The sequence below is a fragment of the Lampetra planeri genome, chromosome 35 (assembly GCF_965212315.1).
Source record: "Lampetra planeri chromosome 35, kcLamPlan1.2.h2, whole genome shotgun sequence".
In the NCBI taxonomy this organism is placed as follows: domain Eukaryota; kingdom Metazoa; phylum Chordata; class Hyperoartia; order Petromyzontiformes; family Petromyzontidae; genus Lampetra; species Lampetra planeri.
Genome location: NC_136141.1, coordinates 2,203,441 through 2,224,856, shown reverse-complemented (window position 1 = coordinate 2,224,856; position 21,416 = coordinate 2,203,441). Strand labels below are relative to the sequence as shown.

General features: G+C 50.1%; 1 protein-coding gene across 1 annotated transcript in view; it reads right to left on the bottom strand.

The window, feature by feature from the left end:
- Nucleotides 1–19,702, bottom strand: part of LOC144730165 (unconventional myosin-XV-like) — a 105,347-nt gene extending 85,645 nt beyond the window's left edge. The window contains exons 1-15 of the mRNA XM_078610765.1: nucleotides 16,787–19,702; nucleotides 14,756–14,883; nucleotides 13,456–13,519; nucleotides 10,692–10,801; nucleotides 9,247–9,321; nucleotides 8,681–8,792; nucleotides 7,993–8,096; nucleotides 6,015–6,078; nucleotides 5,622–5,735; nucleotides 4,882–5,043; nucleotides 4,229–4,342; nucleotides 3,721–3,779; nucleotides 2,890–3,013; nucleotides 2,029–2,124; nucleotides 639–770 (exon numbers count right to left, since the gene is read on the bottom strand). Of these exons, the coding sequence (XP_078466891.1) occupies nucleotides 639–770; nucleotides 2,029–2,124; nucleotides 2,890–3,013; nucleotides 3,721–3,779; nucleotides 4,229–4,342; nucleotides 4,882–5,043; nucleotides 5,622–5,735; nucleotides 6,015–6,078; nucleotides 7,993–8,096; nucleotides 8,681–8,792; nucleotides 9,247–9,321; nucleotides 10,692–10,801; nucleotides 13,456–13,519; nucleotides 14,756–14,883; nucleotides 16,787–19,702 (4,374 nt within the window). The remainder of the gene's footprint in view (nucleotides 1–638; nucleotides 771–2,028; nucleotides 2,125–2,889; nucleotides 3,014–3,720; nucleotides 3,780–4,228; nucleotides 4,343–4,881; nucleotides 5,044–5,621; nucleotides 5,736–6,014; nucleotides 6,079–7,992; nucleotides 8,097–8,680; nucleotides 8,793–9,246; nucleotides 9,322–10,691; nucleotides 10,802–13,455; nucleotides 13,520–14,755; nucleotides 14,884–16,786) is intronic.
- Between the last annotated feature and the right edge of the window lie 1,714 nt (nucleotides 19,703–21,416).

Here is a 21,416-nt window from a genome sequence, read left to right as displayed (position 1 = left end):
AACACACACAAATAATCACCCGTATCGCCTTAACAGAATGTTGGGGTGGCTACGGTACACGAGGGTGGTCAACACCACGAACCCGCCACCTTTGTCTCCCAAGTGGCGATGTTTACTACACACCGCACCAGGTACTCATTTGAGGCTGAGTCGAGCTAGGGGAGGCCCAGGACCGGTTCAAATATTTGCCATTATTATTGGTCGTGAGCGGGAATCGAATTCGTGTCGTTGGGTTCGTAGCGCAGCGAACCAACCGCAACACTACCGCTGCCCACATCATTCCTGCACACGCAGACACAAAGATAAAGATCCCCCGTGTAGCCTTAACAGACTGTTGGGGAAAGTGCTGTTAGCGAGCACCTCTAAAGGCCGGCACGGCACACGAGGGGGTGGGAGGCCAACACCACGCCCAGCCGCCTTCGTCTCCCCAGTGGGGATGTTTACCACATCGCACCAGGTACTCATTTGAGGCTGACTCGACCTAGCACCGGATCAGATCATATAATGGTCACTGGTGTTGGCCGTGAGCGGGTTCGTAGCATACACCACCGCTCCCCATATCATTCCACCACACGCAGACACACGCACGCGCGCACACGCAGACACACACGCAGACACACACACACACAGGCTCGGACCTGAGGGAAAGCGGTTTGGTCGTCAAGGATGCGCAAGATGCCGTGCGGTTTTTGTGCGATGAGGGTGAGGCAAGGCTGATTGTCGCAGAATGGAACCTCCTTCCAGCTCAGCCGGTCCCGCACATACTCCTCCTGCGCGCTCGTCCAGGCGAACACAAAGGCGAGCAGGTTCACGCAAAACTCCATCTCCACGGTCGCCGAGCGGGAGCCGCAGGCTCAGGGGTCGTCAATAAATGACGTCACGCGATTTTGGACGATTTTGGACCCTCCCCCCCCCTCGTCACACGGCGTCACAAAAAGTCAGACCACCCCCCCCCTTCAAATATGACGTCACAAAACTCTGCCCCCCTCCCCCCCCAAAAAAAATTTAAACATGCTTCAAATGGCTTTAAACTATTGTCATTGTAGTGCATATTTAATGTGGCGCTGCACTCTGATGTTGTAGGAGAAAACATTTATCAAAAAGTCTATTTAATTAAGTAGAACGTGTTGTTTATATTTATTGAAAGTTGTGCATTTTGATGTGACGTCACATTTCTCAACCCCCCCCCCCCTCGTCACACATCGTCACAAATATCTGACCCCCCCCCAGGTGCGTGACGTCACTTGTGGACGGCCCCTAAGCTGGACGGCTGCCGGGGCCGTGAGCCGGCGCCAACGATTGCTCTGCAGTCCTCTACGTATCAAGATGCTTCCACCCACTCTGCGAGAGTTCATTACACTGGTCAACACACTTTTTCTGGCATAAGGTATTCCAACGGTTTTAATGTAATTTTGGGATGCTGATTCCAAATCTGGCATCAGTTTTTGTCTATCACATCAGGTTTTTGAGATATCAAATGTTGCATTTTCAATAAAAACGGCAGAAGAAAAATATTAAATAAATGTGGATATCAACATAAAATTATATTATAAACACACTATCCTAAAAATACAGCACCATATTTTAACACTAAAGCAGTCACTGACTCGCAACAACTTGCAATCATAAGTGACAGAGTTAATTTCGGGTAAAATCAATGAAAATGGGCTATGCCGATAGCATAAAAATGAGATGTGATAGAGCAAATCTGAGATCAGATTTGGAATCAGTACCCTGAAATTAGTCTAAAACAGCTGCAAAAGTCCAGGCCAGAAAAACATGTTTTTTTTATTGACCAGTGTAATGCACGTGGGGAGGAAACCGGAGCGCTCGGAGGAAACTCACGCGCGCGAGGGGGGGGGGGTGCAGCAACACTCCATCCCAAACAGAAGGGACCGACATTAGTCCACACTTTGCTCGACTGCGTTCTGCTCGCAGAGCCAAGGGGCACTGCATTTCGACGTCCGCGGGGGGGGGAGGGGAGTCTCGCTGCGCCACAAGGCCGCGTGCGTAGCCACCGACGCCCACCTGCTCCTGCTTGAAGATGATCTTGTTGATGAAGGACTGCAGGCACTCGTTGGCGTAGTTTATGCAGAGCTGCTCGAAGCTGTTCACACCCAAATCCTGCAAGTACAGCCGCAGGGGAAAAGCGGCCACCCACTCACTCTCTCGCTCTCTCAGAGCCTCTTAAAGAGCGATAAATCTCTTCACACGCAAGTGCGAGCAGTATTCGAACGTGCATCAGCAGATTCATGTTAAACCTGTTCCATGCAATGCCACAAAAGTCTGACAATTCGTGAGCTGCGGTTTTTGTTTTAAGTTAATCTGGGCAGCAACGGATTTGGTCTCCTTAAGTTCACTCGTTTTTTTGTGTGCGTTAATTATCACCTCATTGGAAACCCTATCAATGCAATGTCCCAGGTATATAATGGTTCATATTATTGCATCGACAAAAATCACAGAGAGACATTGAAACGAACAGCCGGAGAAGAGAAGAAACACAACTCTGAGGCATCACTTTTGACTTTGAAAAAGCGGGCTTGAGCAAGACACATCATGCTTCGAAGGGATGATGGCTCTTGGATGGGAAAGAAAGGTAGCCAAAGGCAAGACCACAATCGACAGCGCAACCAAGAGTGGAGATGGAGCAACGGGTTCAGTTCACGTGCCAAAGTGAGATGAATTGTGGCAGCACACAGGACCGTGAGGAATGGCGGTGGTGTCGGTGGTGTCGGTGGTGCGGGGGGCGCCTTCATCCAGTAGCGGATAGAGCGTGGCTGATGTACATTATGACGATTACGATTACATCTAAAGAGCTATAATCTACTCGTTACCGCCGGGTGTGTTAGTGAAGAGGGAAACTACGGCGCAACAAAACGCCCGAAGCACCTCAAAGCCGTAAATGTCGAGAATGGCGAGGGTTACACCCTGCTGCGTGGAGGCCCCCTTGGCGTTGAGGCGCGCGATGATCCAGGCGAACAGCTGAGTGTATAGCACCTTGGCCAGGGTGTCCCTGCAAAGCATCGTGGGAGAAATGTTTTTCTTGGTTGTCGTGGCCAGTGGCATGGCCGAGCGGTTAGTGCCACACAACTTATTTGTTGAGTACCTAAGTAGTATAGAGATATATTCTTGGGTCTTTCGGTAAAGTCACGTAGGTATAAAATATAAAATAAATTAAATCACGACGTTTCGGGCGCAACACAAGTTCCCGTCATCAGGTGGAACAACCACAGCAATAAAGAATTGCTGAAGCAGTGGTTGTTCCACCTGCTGACGGGCACTTGTGTGTGCGCCCGAAACGTCGTGATCTAATTTATTTTATATTTTATGCCTACGTGACTTTACCGAAAGAACCAAAGAGTATGGATCCCGGCAGTCACGACAACTTCAAGTCTAGAATGAATCCCGTAGTTAGGTTCAAATACAATTTAAAAAAATAACCTAACCTATCTACGTGACTCTACGTGACTTTACCGAAAGACCCAATAAAATTATTTCCTGCAGTCACGAAAGCTTTAAGTTAGTATGGAGATGAAGACGTAGAATTTTTTTTTTAATCTAAAATCGATAGTGGAGCAACGAGTGAGGAACAGCTAATTATAGAACCAGCATGCGCAAAAATGGTACAAACGAGCGTGGGACATTCTATCCTCTTATTTCTACTCCTTTTTACCACAGACGCCCCCAGAATTCATTGCGAGCCACACGGACGACGCTCACCTGGCTTCGACCGAAGCCTCGACAGAGAGAGGGGAGAAAATTTTCTCCCGCATCGTCTCCTGCAAACAAAGACTCCGTGTGATTACACAGCGGGCACCGATCCTTAAGTTGAAGAGAATATAAATGTGTATCTATATATGTATGCTGAACTTGAGAATAGGTTTTCCCCTTTTTTATGGCAACAAAACAGGTGTTAAGATGTTAAAACACCAAACTGAAACCTTTTACAAGGAATCATGTCTGCATTAACCACAATGCTTGTGGTCAGAATGCAAACAAAAAACATACTCTGATAATATATACATTGTCCACACCAGAGACGGCTTTCATCAAAATAAAATCATCATTGCTACATGATGGTGATGATTATGATCGTGATGATCATGCTGATGAGGATCATACATACACACATCTTTCCCCTATTTCGGGCCACCAAATAAAAAAAAAATGTATTCTAACTTCATAGTTTCCAGTGCGAGGTCACAGGGTGAGCGGATCGGTGCCTGACCGTGAGCTTGTAGGTGATGGTCATCTGCAGCTGCTGGAAGGAGACCTGCAGGAGGTCGGCAGTGATGCGCATCTCAGGCCCGCTCGCCACGCACGCCACCTCCTGGCGGTCCCTCTGCAGGTGAACGTGGCGCACACAAGAGGTGGAGCACACAGACATGGAGCGCACGCGGGTGAGCGTGGAGGGGGAACACATTGAGCAGATAGGTGGAGCACACATGAGTGAGAGTGCAGGAGGGGGGACACAGATGTGGGGCACATGTTGTTGAACATCGAGGCAGGATCACAGGTGGGTGGACCATGTATGTATGTTGAGCTTCTTTCGTACCGTACGCAGCCAACCGTGCCCATCGGAGGTGCGGGGAAAGAACAACAAACCAAACACAAAAAGCAGCTCCAAAGACATGAGTTTGCAATCTAGATGATTTCAAGGTGCATATCTCAGCACACGTGGAAGGTCGCGTAGGTGTTGGGCAGGCGTGTCGCGCGAGCCCATGTGCGCACGTACGTTGGACTTCTTTCGCACCGTACGCAGCTAAACCGGGGACAGCGGGCGGGGGGGGGGACGGCAAAATAAACGCAGCCAAGAGGCGCGGGCGAGGAGGCGTCCTTGCGTCGTCGTCGCCGCCGCCACAACAGCGCGTCGAGCCGCACCTCGGCGCGGGCGAAGTAGACGTTGCCCAGGTGCAGGATGGCGGCGAGGATGCGGAACAGGGCACCCCGCTCCTCGAGCGAGAGCCCCAGGCGCTCCAGCGCCCCCCGCAGCCGCTGGAAGTCTCGGCCGTCGGACTTCCCCGGCAGCTCGCACACGCCGCCCTGCCAGCGTGAGGTGACGGCGGGGGGGGGGGGGGGGAGGCACGGGGATGAGGGGGGGCACGGGGATGAGGGGGGGGCACGGGGATGAGGGGGGGCACGGGGATGAAGGAGGGGGGCACGAGGATGAGGGGTGGGCACGAGGATGAGGGGGGGGCACGGGAATGAGGGGGGGCACGGGGATGAGGGGAGGGGGCACGGGGATGAGGGGGGGTACGAGGGGGTGGGGGGGGCCATGTCAGGGGCAAGCTAAAAACCCAACCAAGGTCATGCGAGGTCGGTCTGAACATTTAGCAGCTGACGCTCACGAAATTCCCCAAGTTGCCGAATGACCGTTATGACTGGTCAACAACACAGCTGTTTAATGATAAGGACCGTAAAAATCATTGTTAATGTTGCTGACATCTATCAAAAATGAAATATCATACAGTGTCGTTATTAGTTTTACTTGGTAAAAACATTGATGCAGCCTTGTAAGACGAGGCACCATTGATGGCCAGCTGGATTTATTTTCCTTACCTGTGTGAGACAATAGTGCTTACTGACTCACCTGTGTGAGTCAATGTTCTTTTCCGACTCACCTGGTTGAGGTAGTAGTACATCTCGGCATCCTGCAGACCCAGCCTCTGCTTCTGCTGGGGTGGCAGTCCCACCAGGAGCTCGTAGAACACGTGGTAGTTCCTCTCGTTGGCGGCCTGCATGCGGCGGTGCGTGGAGGGAGAGGCGTTTGCAAATCCATCGAGATGCGTCGCGAGGAGTGTTTCTGAAACCCTCGCTCACACGTAAGATCGTGGCAGGGAGAGGGAGATCGGACAACAAGGGAAGTCGTACAATCTGTAGGTTGCAAGCGAAAAGCGCCGCAAGTGAAATTGCAGAAGTGATGTCGGGGAACATTTGAATACAAATCCGAAACAATATTTTTTGGGATCCTCTGAACTTTCCACGAAGTATCAGTGCTTTATGCATTTCCTCACCTGATACACGACCCTTGACCTCTCGAGCAAATACTCGGAGGTGATGGAGCCAGAGATGACACCCCTAGAGCAGAGAGCATCGGGAATATTCCGCGTAAACATTTGTAGGTACATCGCAAAGTCCCGACTAAATCGGCACACCGCTTGTGTCCTCGCGTCAGGCAAGGCCTCACTATGGCCGTCCCACCAGAGGGTACGGATTTGTGGTGTGAAACTGCGTACACGTGAGTATGTAAGTATGTATGCATGTTGAACTTCTTTCGCACCGTAGCAAACCGTGCCAATCGGCAAACACACGCCCACTTGAGACAAACACCCAGCAAGCACTCCTCAAATAATTACCACTTCAACTTGAAACGCGCCACACACTATTCGCTCCCTCTCCACGAGACTGTGCAACTTCAAAGGTGTGAGGAGCCACAGACAAGCGGGGAGGCAGCGGGGCAGTGAGCCAGAACCAATCATCTATATTTTAAAAAAGATATCATACATAGAGCGTAGCGATTGTTTTTTCTTGGTATAAACATTGATGCAGCCTTGTAAGTCAAGGCACCATTGATGTTCTTATTCTTAGGTTTTTTCGGTAAAGTCACGTAGGTAAAAAATTTAATGAAAATTAATAAAAGTAAAATAAAAAATAAAATAAAAATCACGACGTTTCGGAGGCAACACAAGCTTCCGTCTTCAGGTGGAACCATCACAGCACGATGACTTTACCGAAAAAACCTAAGAATATGAATCCTTGCAGTTACGAAAGCTTCAAATCTAGCACCATTGATGGCCAGCTTGATTGTTTTCCCTTACCTGTGTGATACAACAGTGCTTACTGATTCACCTGTGTCATACAACAGTGGCTAATCAGGTGTTGTCAGCCAATCAGTGTTCAAAAATGTGGGGGGAAGCCGGAGTGGCCGGAGAAAGCTCCCACGTGCGAGGGTACAGCACTAGTATATATCCCGCGCATATGGAACGGATGGAGATTCGTCCACATTTTGCTGTGCCCGCATTTCCCTGGCGAGCCAGAGTATGGCACCTCGACGCCCACGGAAAGGGAGTTTCACGAAATGTTGTGCGGTAATCCACCGAACCCTCGCTGCTTCCACAGCGCTGGATTGCAGGCCACGTGCATAGCCACCACCGCCTGGCTCATGGTGTGAGAGTAAGCAATGGGGAGGATGGGCCGGATAAAATAAAACGTAAAAACGTGAAACATGCAAATCATATGTAAATATGTGTATATATAAATATGTATACATTTGCATGTATTGTTGACCTGCGGAGGTAGAATGGGGGTGCACCTAAAATAGAATGTGTCATCTATGTTTATTGCTTTGGAAGTATTCATTTACGAGCTGGCAATTCTGCGGTTACATGGACAATGAGTCACAGGGATCCCTCAACGAGTGAGGGGACGGCTAATAACATAACCGGGCCCCCGAGCAAAAGGCACAAATAAGCACGGTTGATCCGCAACCAAATAATCCACCGAGCATTAACTGAACAGAGCACGTGAAAAACCAAACCAGCATCGTCAGGGACAGCACTTTAATCTCTGTAAAGAACGTGTCAAGAAAGTGGTGAATTTGTACGAAACGTTAACGCGTGTATGTTGAACTTCTTTGGCACCGTACGTAGCCAACCATGATAATTGTAGGTGCGGGGGGAAGGACACCAAACTAAACACAAAAAGCAGTTCTAAAGAAATTAGTTTTCAATCTAGATTATTTCAAAGTGGAAAGCTCTAATTGCTTCCTAATATCGGCAGGAAGAGCATTCCAGACCGTAGCAGAAGCGCACCTGAAAGGGCGCTATGCGGTGACCACCGTTCGATGGCCAGCCAAAGGCCGCTGCGAAGATGACGACCGGAGTTAACCGCGTGATGGTTTATGCTCCTTGACGAGCGATGAGCGGGGTATTTTTGGGTTCATTTGTGGCAAGGACTTTGTGAGCAACGAGCGTGACCTCATCTCGGACTCACCGCTCCACGAACACCTGCAGGTACTTGCCAAATCGGCTGGAGTTGTTGTTTCTCAGCGTCTTCGCGTTGCCGAATGCCTCCAGCACAGGGATTGCCTCCAGTATCTGCAGTGCGATATACAACGTGGCTTTATACAATGTAGCGCCTAGCGTCTACGTGCAACAGCATCTCGTAGATGCACCTCCGGTTACACCGGTGGGCTACGTACGGGGTAGCTGCTGCTACTGCTGCTGAACACATACCTGCTTTGAGGGGCCTACATGTTCCTGACGACAGCTGCTGTTGCTGCTGCTGCTGCCCGCATACCTGCTTTGAGGGGCCCACGTGTTCCTGAAGACAGCTGCTGTGGCTGCTGCTGAACACATACCTGCTTTGAGGGGCCCACGTGTTCCTGAAGACAGCTGCTGTGGCTGCTACTGCACGCATACCTGCTTTGAGGGGCCCAGTGTGTTCCTAAAGACAGCTGTTGCTGCTGCTGTTGCTGCTGCTGAACACATACCTGCTTTGAGGGGCCCACGTGCTCCTGAAGACAGCTGCTGTTGCTGCTGTTGCTGCTGAACACATACCTGCTTTGAGGGGCCCACGTGATCCTGAGGGCAGCTGCTGTTGCTGCTGCTGAACACATACCTGCTTTGAAGGGCCCACGTGTTCCTGAAGACAGCTGTTGCTGCTGCTGCTGAACACATACCTGCTTTGAGGGGCCCACGTGCTCCTGAGGGCAGCTGCTGTTACTAGGCATCGCCGAAAGGAACCCGAGAATCAGCTTGGCAGCCTCCGTCTTCCCCGATCCGCTCTCTCCACTGCACAAGGACAAACAAAAAAACCTTACTCAGGAGCTCTTTCCCACCCTTACTCAGGCACTGCTCTCTACGATGCAACCCAGAGACGTCACCCCCGGTGGCCAAATGTGAACTACCTCGCCTGGTCTACACAGGAAGATCGTGGGTTCGATCCCGGCCCTGACGCCTGCTCTGTATATATTTGGAGTTTTGCGAGTCTCTCCAACGTGGTGGCGTGGATTTTTCTCTGGGTCCTACGGTTTTTTCCCCTCCACATTTCGGATCAACGTGGATTTGCAAGAGCATTTGTCTGCTCTCAATGTCCACGTGAGAAGCCACTTCATTGGGCCGATAGTAGAATTTGTTGTAGCCAGGTCGCTTCTGAGAAAGAGCGATCTAGCTCATTGGACCTTACCTGGTAAAATAAAACATAAAATAAAAAATATTCTAAATTTAAATAGATTGATTGCCAGACCTGATGATGACACACTGCTGACGCTGCTCGTTGCTGAGGGCTGACAGGGCCGTGTTGGCAATGGCAAAGATGTGCCTGGAAATGACACGGAAAGTCACGCTGGTCAACAACACTCATCCCGGCGCGGTGTAGTCCTCCATCTCTGTGAGGGCAGCGGTTATGCTACGCTCACACCGTGTTACACTAACACCGTGATACACTAACACTGCTGTACACTAACACCGTGATACACGAACACCGCGATACACTACAATATTACTGTGATGCACTAACACTGTGATACACTAACACCGTGATACACTAACACTGCTGTACACTAACACTGCTGTACACTAACACCGTGATACACTAACACTGCTGTACACTAAAATATCACTGTAATGCACTAACACTGCTGTACACTAACACTGCTGTACACTAACACCGTGATACACTAACACTGCTGTACACTACAATATCACTGTGATGCACTAACACCGTGATACACGAACACCGTGATACACTACAATATTACTGTGATGCACTAACACTGCTGTACACTAACACTGCTGTACACTAACACCGTGATACACTAACACTGCTGTACACTAACACTGTGATGCACTAACACTGCTGTACACTAACACTGCTGTACACTAACACCGTGATACACGAACACCGTGATTCACTACAATATTACTGTGATGCACTAACACTGCTGTACACTAACACTGCTGTACACTAACACCATGATACACTAACACAGTGATGCACTAACACTGCTGTACACTAACACCATGCCACACTACAATATCACTGCGATACACAAACACCGCGTGACACTACACTTATTAAAACAAACCTCACAATGCAACACACTAATACAGTACTGCACAAACAGTATCAACGCACGCGTGTCACACGGACGGTGTACTGCAGTACATTTACATCGCGTCTTAGCACCCCCACCCCGTCCCGTGGGTCCCGTGTGCAGTTGCACCGCCTGCGCACTCGATGGCTACATGCACTGGTGACCAGGGCTGCCCCAGAGGCTCATGGAGACCTGGGACAGAAGGCCACTTGGGGCCCCCCTTTCAGACCCATTGTGGTGGGGGGGGGTCTTCTTTTATTTGAGGACTGAGACAAAGTTATCCCCCCCGCTTCCCACTCCACCGTTTATCTCTGCCGGTTATAACACGGTTTCTCGGTTCTGTACAGAGTGGTCCAGATGTCTTGAGACTCCCATTTAATTCTCTAAAACTTAATCTATATTTCGAAAGTAAGGTTTATTTAAAACGGACATGGGTATGCAAACGATAAAAAAACATGTTATGGGTCAATTAATTGGGGGGAGGGTCACAAGACATCTCTGGACCACCCTGTAGTGTATTTGAGATTGACTTCGTGGTACAATGCGCTGTCCTCCCAGTCATCAATCGAGTGGTGGGGTGCGTGTCTTGGCTCACGGTGGGTTTTCGGAGATCTCAGATCCCCGGTACATGGCAATCGTGTCCGGCCCGTAGATGTCCGTGGCACTGTAGGGATTCAATGAGAGGAGGATGCTCCCAATGTACGTCTGCGATATAACAAAACACAGGGGGGCTGGCATTAGAGTTGGTGACGACTGTACTCTTAAACAGGAGCAAGAAGACACGCAGTGAAACCGGTGTGACTTCTGCACCGTTTGCCACTCATGAATGAGTGATGAAGGCAGTCTTGTTCTCGCAATCGTTCCGAGTCATCTCCAAGGACTACATTTTACAGGCATTAACAAACCAGGCCATCCTGGGTATGATGTTAAGGGGCCGTCCATAAATGACATCACGCGTTTGCATCAGACACCACACTCTGAGGGCCACTGTGATAAAGGGAATTCCAGCCGTGGACCTGCCCTTGGGCACAGATAACTTTTGAGATGAACAAATGATGCCTTATGGGCATCTGTAAAAAAAAGCTGTATAGCTCCTCAGATTCCCCCAGTATAAATACATATTCTGATGACACCTCAAAGAGGTCACACGTGCAGTACGTGCACATTCCAGATAAGGCTGATTCTTGAGATACATGTGTGTGATAAAGGTGAACAATTACAGACACAGTAGTCCCTGGATTAACACTGACATCGGTTAACAGTTTTTATTACACACTTTCTATTAACTCACTGTCTGTTGTTGTCGTCATATCCTCAAATCTTGTAACTCAATTTTAACCCACTTACCAATGTGGTATCGACTGCAAACTTGGTATACTTCTGTCATACTGATGACAATACTATATTCTATCATTAAACATACATATTATTAAACATGATTTTTTATGTTATGTTTCGGCTTGGGTCTCATTGTCCACGCTCAACTGACGTTGGCTGTAAATGACCACGGCCCCTTACGCTATGGAAAGCTTTGCGGCCACTTCCTGCAATCGTGGAGTTCTGTCGTTACGAGTAGGGTACATTTCATTAAAGCGTGTTTAAAAAAAAAAGTATTTTTATATATCACTTATTTCGGTTAACGTTTACGTTGTGACGAACGGTACCGCCGTGTTTTCGTTGTGCACGCGGTGGCGCCACGATCAGCCAATCGGAGTGCTCGTAAGCGGCACAGAGGCGTGGCCTCGACCAATCAGCGACGTGCATGTGTGAGCCGTTTCGACCTCGACTGCCTTGGTTGCCATTGTACATTTTCTGTTTTGGCATGTTAATACACTTAAAAGTGAATTAATAGCGGTTGCCCCCCTTAAAGTTAATTCGCAAAAGGAAAAAGAGGCGGTAGGGAAGGAATTCGCCACAGAACAAAGCTGTAAATTTTGATCAGCATGAAAAAATTTACCCGTAAAAACAAAGTTTTTCACTATAAATCCTTTATATGCGTGGCGGCTAGAGTCCTCTTGTCCTCTGGCTTGAGATGGCTGCCACCTATGGGTCAGATGATTGCCTGCCACCATTAAGCAATTGGTAATTAAATATTATTTATTTTTTCCTAAAAAGTGTAAAGTTATGGGAAAAAATTTTCACGAAAATAAATTGTCACGCACAACGAGTCTGTGTGCAAAATGTCAGCTCGATTGGATCACGGGAAGTGGGTTAAAAAACGACCGAAAGATTTGCACGGTCGTAAGCGCGCAAGCAAGTGAACTTAATATAAAGGATTTAAAAAGGGGTGCAACCCAGTGCCCATATTTGATGAACTGTTACTTCGGTGAACAGTAGTGTTCGTGGAACGGATCAAACACGTTAACAGTGTTAATCTTAAAGCCGTGCCCGCTGTGATGTTCCTAGGGTGCTCTCGTCGCCTTGACAACGTCCGTGCAGCATTTGAAAAGGTCGCGCGACTCGCGTAAATGTTCATAATAAACGTTTATACTGGTAGGAACGAAGTGGACCAGACCACCAATAGATTATATCGTCCGTCCGTCCGTCCGTCCGTCCGTCCGTGTATCAACATCGCCCCCTACTGCAAACACTTGGCATGACCCTGTCCGACAAGATGGCCGCCCGCTCCCCCTGCGATCTGTGAATTAAACAAGATGGCCGTCGCTTCCGGCGCCTCACGGCGAAACTTTTTGATCGACTGACTATGGGCGAACTCATTTATTCTGGTGGGTGAACAGTGGCGGGGAGGGGTGGAGGAGGAATTGTTGATAAAAACAAACTTGCACCATCGTTACAGCTGCCGCGACGAGAGATGTGGGAGGAGAAGCGGCGACCGCTGCCTTGCAGGTGAGAGGTGCGTGTGTGTGTGCGCGTGTGCGTGTGTGTATGTGTGTGTGTGCGCGTGTGTATGCGCGTGTGTGTGCGTGTGTTTGCGTGCGTGCGTGTGTGTGCGTGTGTATGCGCGTGCGTGTCTGTGTGCGTGCGTGTGTGTATATGTGTGACTGTGTGCGTGTGTGCGCGTGCGTGTGTGCGTGTCCGGCCCACTCGAGCGGCGTGATGAATGGGCGCTATTGGGCTTCGGATCGTTATTCACGGCGAACTGGAAGCGTAGCAACACAACTTCATTACGTGTGCGTGCGTGCATGTGTGTGTACGTGTGTGTGTGTGTGTGCGTGCGGTGTGTGTGTGTGTGCGTGTGTACGTGTATGTGCGTGTGTGCGCGTATGTGCGTGCGTGTGTGCGCGTGTGTGTGCGGTCGATATCCCTGTACCGGTATTAGTATTATTCCTACCAGCCCACCCCGCAGGGTCCTGTTTATGAATAATATTGATCGCGAAAGCCTCGCGTGTTAAACTCACGTAAATGTGTCCGCGTTCGTATCTCTTCTGCAGATTCATCAGCACGACGTCTTCGTGCAGCTCTCTGGGGAGCGAATTCACTCCCACGGGAACATGGGGGGGCAAAATCAGGACCAGTGTGTTCATTCTAGATTTGAAGCTTTCGTGACTGCAAGGATTCATATTCTTAGGTTTTTTTCGGTGAAGACGGAAGCTTGTGTTGCCTCCGAAACGTCGTGATTTTTATTTTATTTTTATTTTACTTTTATTAATTTTAATTTTTTTACCTACGTGACTTTACCGAAAAAACCTAAGAATAGGACCAGTGTGTGTTGAACTTCTTTCGCACCGTACGTAGCCAGCCTTGTTAATCGGAGGTGCGTGGCAGGGACAACAAACTAAACACGCAGAAGACGGCTCTAAAGAAAAGAGTTTGTCAATCTAGATGATTATTTAAAAGTGCATCGCTCCAGTGGCGTCCTGATATCGTAAGGAAGAGCGTTCCAGACGGCCGCAGAAGTGTCTCTCCAACAGTGACTGGTGCCCCACCAAGGAAATGTGCAACTATACCACCACTTAAATGTTGATTTAAATAAGAATATATATACCACCACTCAGAGCCGGCCCAGCCACTAAGCGACCCTTGCAATTGCAAAGGGCCCCGTGGCCAGCAGAGGGCCCCCTAGAGTCACTGCTAGCTAGTGGGTGAAAAAAATCATACATCAAAGGGGCCTCCAACCAAATTTTGCTTAGGGCCCCCAAAGGTCTAGGGCCGGTTCTGCCACCACTTGTTGAGGATCAGCAGCGCGAGAAACTCGCTTCCAAATGCCGCCCCAACGCGACTGAGAAGAGCCAATATCACTGCTAATGGTGGTTGGTGGCTGTGATGGTGGTCGTGGTGATGTTGGTGGGTGGATGTGGTGGTGGTGGTGATGGTGGTGGGTGGTTGTGATGGTGGCGGTGGTGATGGTCGTGGTGATGATGATGGTGTTGGGTGGCTGTGATGGTGGCGGTGATGATGGTCGTCGTGGTGATGATGATGGTGGTGGGTGGATGTGATGGCGGTCGTGGTGATGATGATGGTGGTGGGTGGATGTGGTGGTGGTCGTGGTGATGGTGGTGGGTGGATGTGGTGGTGGTCGTGGTGATGGTGGTGGGTGGCTGTGGTGATGGTCGTGGTGATGATGATGGTGGTGGTGATGGTGGTGGGTGGATGTGGTGGTGGTGGTGGTGATGGTGGTGGGTGGATGTGGTGGCTGTGGTGATGATGATGGTGGTGGTGGGTGTCTGTGATGGTGGTTGGTTAGTTGCAGCTGTTCACCTCAGGACGGTCATGTCGGGGACTCCGTCCTCCCCGAGCTCCACCCAGTCCCTGCTCCACCACTGCAGCTGCTCGTGCTTCTGCTCATGGGGGACACGTGGCCGCACACAACCAATGAGGTGACGTCGCTGCTCCCACACTAAAGCTCACCTGTAAGCGATGATATCAGTTGGTAAAGGGGGTGGGGGGGAAGGAGGAACCTGCTACTTTTTGGGATTGTGTGAGTTGAGGGTTTCATCTTCTTGGTTCTTTCGGTAAAGTCACGTAGAAGGGAAGTAATAAAATAATAAAAATAAAACATAATAAAATATTTCTCACGACGTTTCGGCCACAACGCAAGCAGCCGTCGTCAGGTGAAGACCAGGTCTGTCGGGGAGACAGCGTCTGAAATGAGTTGAGGGTTGGAATTGATATTTTACCTGAATGCTGCTCGGCTTGGAGTATGGATTAATAGCGTAAGACGCTGCCACTGAAGTATACATCAGACCTGACCATAATCTTAACTTATTGTACTCTACATAGTAAGGACAGTATTCCTCATATGCTGTGAGCACACAGAAAGTGCAGTGGCATGAGGCTAAATGCCTCCTGAGGCTAAGATGAGTCGGATGTGGCGTGGCCAATATAATAATTCCCGGAATAGTTTTTTGGACTGTTGCGACTGAAATGAATCACTGGGTGGAAGAGTGCCTTTTGATTTGAACAGACATACAGAGGGTGGAATAAATCTTCCGCACTGACACGCGCCTTGTATTATTTGGCTGCCATAAATGTCCACATGATAAGCCACTTCGTTGAGCTATAATCGCGTGTGGCCAGGTCGCTACTGAAAAAGAAGCTAGTAGCTCAGTGGGTTTTACCTGGTAAAATAAAAAATAGTTTATTGTTGGTGATTCCCTTACCTTTCCTATATTTTGCACTCCTATGGTGTTTTTGTATTGTTGTAACTTTCTGACTTGCCTCTACTAGACATCTGTGACAAAGAGCTTTATAGCTCATCAGATTCCTCCAGTATGAATAGATATTCTGATACTCCTTGGTTCTTTCGGTAAAGTCACGTAGAAGGGAAATAATAAAATAATGAAAAGAAAACATAATAAAATAATGTGCATATGCAAATTCCTTTGTCAAGGCTCTCTTCCCCCTCCAACCCAGCTTAAATATACGCTGCAGAGCCTGGTGGTGTTCATTCAGACGCTGTCTTTCCGACAGACCTGTTCTTCACCTGAGGACGGCTGCTTGCGTTGTGGCCAACACGTCGTGAGAATTATTTTATTAGGGTTTATTTTTATTATTTTATTATTTCCCTTCTACGTCGCTTTACCGAAAGAACCAAGAAGATGAATCCCTGCAGTCACGAAAGCTTTAAATCGAAATTCATATTCTGATACTATTCACCATTTAATTCCGGTGACCGTGATGTGCGTCGGACGGTGAACAGGGGCAGCGTATTCCCGACTTGACGACTCTCCGGTGACGGCTCTTATAACGATATTTGCTTTCATTAAACACGTTCACCTTCCCAGGCTCTTTTAAATCACCCGTTTAAAATTCGCAGCGCCGATTTAAATCTCAAAGGCAATTTAATGGCTCATCTTCATTATCGCTTCCTCTTAGTTCTGTGTTATAATTTTACTTATCCAGAAAAGCCACACTGCGCCATATGACTCTTTTCAAGAGGGTCCTGTATTTGGATTTTTTTTAAATTTCATTCTAAAATGTTTTCAGCCAATTAAGAAGTCTTTACGCAAGTGGGAAGAAACATGCATGAAGAGGCTGCTGTTGCTGCGGGGCTATGTTGTCAGCAAGGCCAGTGCAGCAAAATATATTGTTGTACTCTACCGTGCTCCCTGCCTTCACCAACCTGCACTGACCAGCGCGGTGAAGTACCCTCAAATAACCCCCACGAACGCGTGGCATTGAGGAAGCCCTCATCCACCAGTGGATTGACAAAAGGAGGCTGTACGTGTACATGCATATTACAACCGGAAGCATTTTTCTCTCTCCGAACATTCCCATGAAAACCCACACCTGCATTGGTGGACCTTCGTCATCCATGTCCCATAGGTCTCCACTGTGATCAGAAGCGGCAGCTCCCAGTCCCTTGTCTGTGTCCCCAAAGAGGCTCCACTGGGCCATTTGTGCCGCTGTCTGGGCGGACAGCGTAGCCTCCCTGGGTCGGCCGGGGCGAGCCGTCCCCATCTCCTGCACGGCAGGCGTGAAGGCCCAGTGGAGAGAACGGACGCTTTGGCTGTCCCACGTGTGATCCTCATGAAAAACCTGCTGCACTCTCGGGAAGACGATCGCGAACTTGCCATCCCTGCAGCTGCCCGCTGGCTTTGTGTCTTCCTCGCTTGCGCTGCCCGAGCTCTGGCTGCTGCCGTCCTCCTCCTCCTTGTTGGAGCCCTCACCACCTCCAGGAAGCAGCACCTTCACCGCGGCCGCCTTGCCCTCCGCCCTCTTGCCACTTTTCTTCGAGCTCCTCGTGTCGTTAGTGAACCCGTGCGCCTGAGTGTCAGTTGATCTCACCTTCCTGTACTCTTTGCTTTTGCTTCCGAGCCTGAAGCCCCCCATCAGGAACTCCTGGGAGGAGGATGAGGACGAGCTCTCCTCGAGTTTGGTGAAGCGGCCGTTGGTTCCCTTCGACAGCGACAAGAAGTTGTCGTTCTGTGCCAAGCTTCTCTTTGACAGCTGCCGGCTCAGTTGCTTCTTCCGGAGGGTCTTCAACAGCCAGCTGGACGTGCCCACGGCCCGAGTGATTCTTGCCACACCTTCCTTCCTGCTCGCCCCCTTGGTCATCTTCTTCTGGATCCAGCCTTGAAGCTGGCCGATCATCCCCGGCTTTTTCGTGTCCCCGCCAGCAGGTGTGCCGGGTGACTGACCAGGGGCCGATCGCAACTTACCCACCAGCACTTCCATCCTCGCTTTCCGAGCCATTGCGCCAAACCTACCCACGCATTTCTTTCCTTCTCGTACCATAACCTCATTATTTTCTGCAGCCGTGGCCCCGCGGCTATCGCCATCGCCATCTGCATCCTTTGTGGCTGGTCTGTCAGAGGACTTGCCCACCTCTGGGGCCCTTGGGGTATTCTTTAGTCCCAGCATGAGATTGCTTGCTTTCATCACACTGAGCTTGGGATTTGCTGCTGGTGCCGGTCTGGAGTCCGGCTGTTGCGTGTTCACCACTTCATCCTTTGAATCGTTTTCTTTCTTTAAATCTCCTTCCTTTAACTCTCCTTCATTCTTTGACTCTCCTTTATTCTTCAGATCCTTTGCAGTTGAGCCATCCGACGGCTCCACATCAGAAGCACCGGCTTGGGGCTGTTTCCTTGTACTCTCGTTTTGCTTGTTCATTCCAAGCAGGACTTTGGTCGTTTTGTGCAGGGCCTTGCAATTTCTAGAGTTCAATGCAACTTTTGTCGCGACGTGCCCTTCCACCTGAGCTTCGTCTTGCCGCTTTTCGGGCACCGTTGGCACTTCTGCCGGGGAGCTCGTTGCAGTCTGCACCGCAGCGCCTCCTCTCACGCCCAGCATCACCCTGGACGTCTTTCTCAAAAGCGTCGCGTTGCCTGCGGGCGCCGCCGTCGGAGCCGACGCCGATTTACCACCGCCGTCCTCCCTCGCATCGCTCTCGACCGCACCTTTCGATTGCTCGTCTTTCCCCTGCGGTTTGAGGGCCGCCCCTTGGACCGTATTCTCCTTTTTCAGACCGGCCATCAGCATCGTAGCGTTTCGGAGGGTGCCGCTGCCGATTCGGTACGCATTCTTCATCCTGGCGTCCCTCTTGTCGCCGCCGCCGCGTTTGTTTCCATCGGAGGAGCGGTCAGCGGCCTTCGCGCCCTGCGCGGGAAGCGGAGCATCCTTTTTCACGCGCGCCACCATCATGGTTGTGTGCCGTATCTTGGCCTTGGTGCGTGGACTTGGACGCGGAACTAGGCCCCTTTTGGGCCCAGCGTCCACCCCGTCGCAGGTTTGACCCGATCCCGGCGACTCTTTTGTTTTCATTGACTTTCGCTCTTGGGTTTCTCTCTCTCGTTGGCTGGCCTTGGAGGGCCTTTTAGCTACTACGGCGACTCGCTGGCTGCCTTCCCGTTTTGCCGTGGACTTTTGCCCTTCATTCTCCTCACCCTGGCTTTTGGCGGCGTCTTGCTGCGCCAGCTGCGAACTCCTCATCGCCTCCTTCCTGAGCCCGGCCGCGAGCCGCGACGCATTGTGCAGGGCGGCCGCTTTAGGAAGGGGCCTCTTTTGCCTGAGGCTCACTTTTCTCGCCGGAATAGCTGCCGCCGATGTCACCGCTTCGCTCTTAGTTTTATATCCAGCCAGCATAGTCGTAGCGGTTTTGAGCGCTCTTGCTCCGGCTTTACCTTGCCGAGGCCGCACGCTCGCTCGCCCTTTGTCGACCCTTTCCACTCCGCTCGGTTTCGGAGAAGTCTTGGGCAAGTCGCCCTCCTTCTCGGCTGCGCTCTGTGGCAGAACTGCCTTTGGCGCCTCCTTCGCCTCCATCGTCAGCTCTGTTGGGGCGTCCTCTTCGCCGTCGCTGCTGTCCGACTCCTCGCTCTCGCTGTCCGAGTCGCTGGGCTCAGCGTCGTCACTGCTGTGTCCGTTGCTGCTGCTGCTGTTGCTGCCGTCGTTGGCTTTCTGTTCCGAGTTCTGCTCTTCGTTCAGAGGTGGAGTCAGAGGAGCGTCCGCTTTGGGACACACGGCTTCCTTGAGTGAAACATTTCCCTTGCTTTTTTGTGAAGCCTTGTTCGGTTTCGCGGAATCGTCGGCGGGAGACAGCGGTGTGGTGATGACACGATCGTTCGTCTCCTCATCCAGGCTTTCCTCGCTGCTGCTGCTGCCGCTGTCTGCACTCTCCTCTGAGTTGCTACTCTCTGTGGTTTCATCCTGGGAGCTTTCCGTGTCAGATTTGACCTTCTTCGGAACCTCACCTCCCGATACTGACATGCTTGCTTAATATTTACTTTCCTTTAAAACCTAAAAAAAATGTTTTTAGAGCTTACTCAGCGACCGAAGTAGAATGTCTTCCTCTTTCTTCATTAAATTTTGCACAAACTCAGGAGAACGTGTCTTCATTGAAGCGGCATTCACATTTTAAATATTTGAAAAACGTTTTGCTGTCTTCGAATGCTTAGAGTCAATGCCTCATTTGTGCTCTCAGCTTCAGCGATGTACACGACACCAGGCAGCCACAGAATGGCACAAGCAGCGTCACTCATGGACAAATAATTAGTGCCATTCGATGCCCGGAGGATATGCGATAGCCTCATTTGTGAGCACAATTAAAAATCGTAAAGCCACACCACAGGCCAGCTCTGCTTACAATTCCAGTAATAATTGCCCTCCGCCCCCCCCCCCCCAATAGGCATGTGCCTCGTATTAAGCGGCACATTTGTCAGTCAACCACTGTGAATTATGACAATGCCAGGAGGCACTGCAGTTTATATATAAAGAGCGGTGCTGCAATGCCGAGGGTGGTTGGGCGGGCGTATGGGTGGGCTCGACAGTGAGGGTCACGAATATTAACATCAGTCGATCTTTTCGGGTGCTCTTGTATAATGCAGGAGTCATGGCAGTCTGTTGCACAGCCTGAATTATTGAGCAAAGCTGGGTTATGCTTCGATTGAAAGATAGCTGAAAACCATGGCAAATATATATGTACGTGTTCAGAGCGGCGAATGACTCATTGCATAACCGTAGCGATGTAATGTACGCAAACCGTTTCGTATGCGTGTGTGCATAATATATATAAAGTGAACCCAAGTGCTTCGTACAGGTGTGTGCATGTGTAACAAAATATGGCCATCCGTCACTCTCCTCCTTTGTGTTTGTACTGTTTGGCTCAACGAAGGCGGCCTTTATCGGAGTAAATATTACATGAACCGACTTGTCAACGCTTCGTCCCGCTCCCAGCCAGTGTACCCACAGACTCCCAGCCACTGTGCACGCACACGGTATACGAGACTCCCGACTGGTATACACACACGGATGCTCCTGCCCAGAGGATAGTAATGCAGGTTGCGTTTCTGTTGTGAAAATTCTCCATGGTGCTTGCCAGCGACTCAAAAACACAACGCGTATTTCAGCGAGCGAATACAAATATCAGTGGTATTGTTCACGTAAGGCCAATTCGGAGGGGTGGCAGCAGGAGGCTCTGAGGTCAGCAATTCTCCTCTCATCGATTGGTTCTTTTAATTTGTAATTAAACCTTTGCAAAAAAAAATCATCATCGGCCTTGGTCAATCCACTAAAGAATGAAAGCCTCTACAAGCCGTTCGACCATCTCTCACGACCGTGCGATGTAACAATGCACCTGGCTCCTGCGCAAAAACCCATTTCATCGTTACGTCTGCACGGTGGACATTCTCTGGTGCTTTCCGTTCCTTGGCTGCCAATCTGTCGTCATTCTTGCACCGTCTGCCATCAACGTGGGTTAAACAGAGTTGTTTCGTAAGGTTGAGTAGCTCTGTGGAGGAATGTATCCCGTCTTCTAGTATGCTTCAGGTGGTTGTTTTCTATCTGCGACAAAATAATCCAAATCTCTTCAGATCTTGAAAGCTAAAACATGGTTGAGCCTGGTTAGTATTTGATGGGTGACTATCAGGGCTTCTACCACTCAACTCCAAGTCCTCCACTGGTGGATGATGGCCTCCCCCAACAC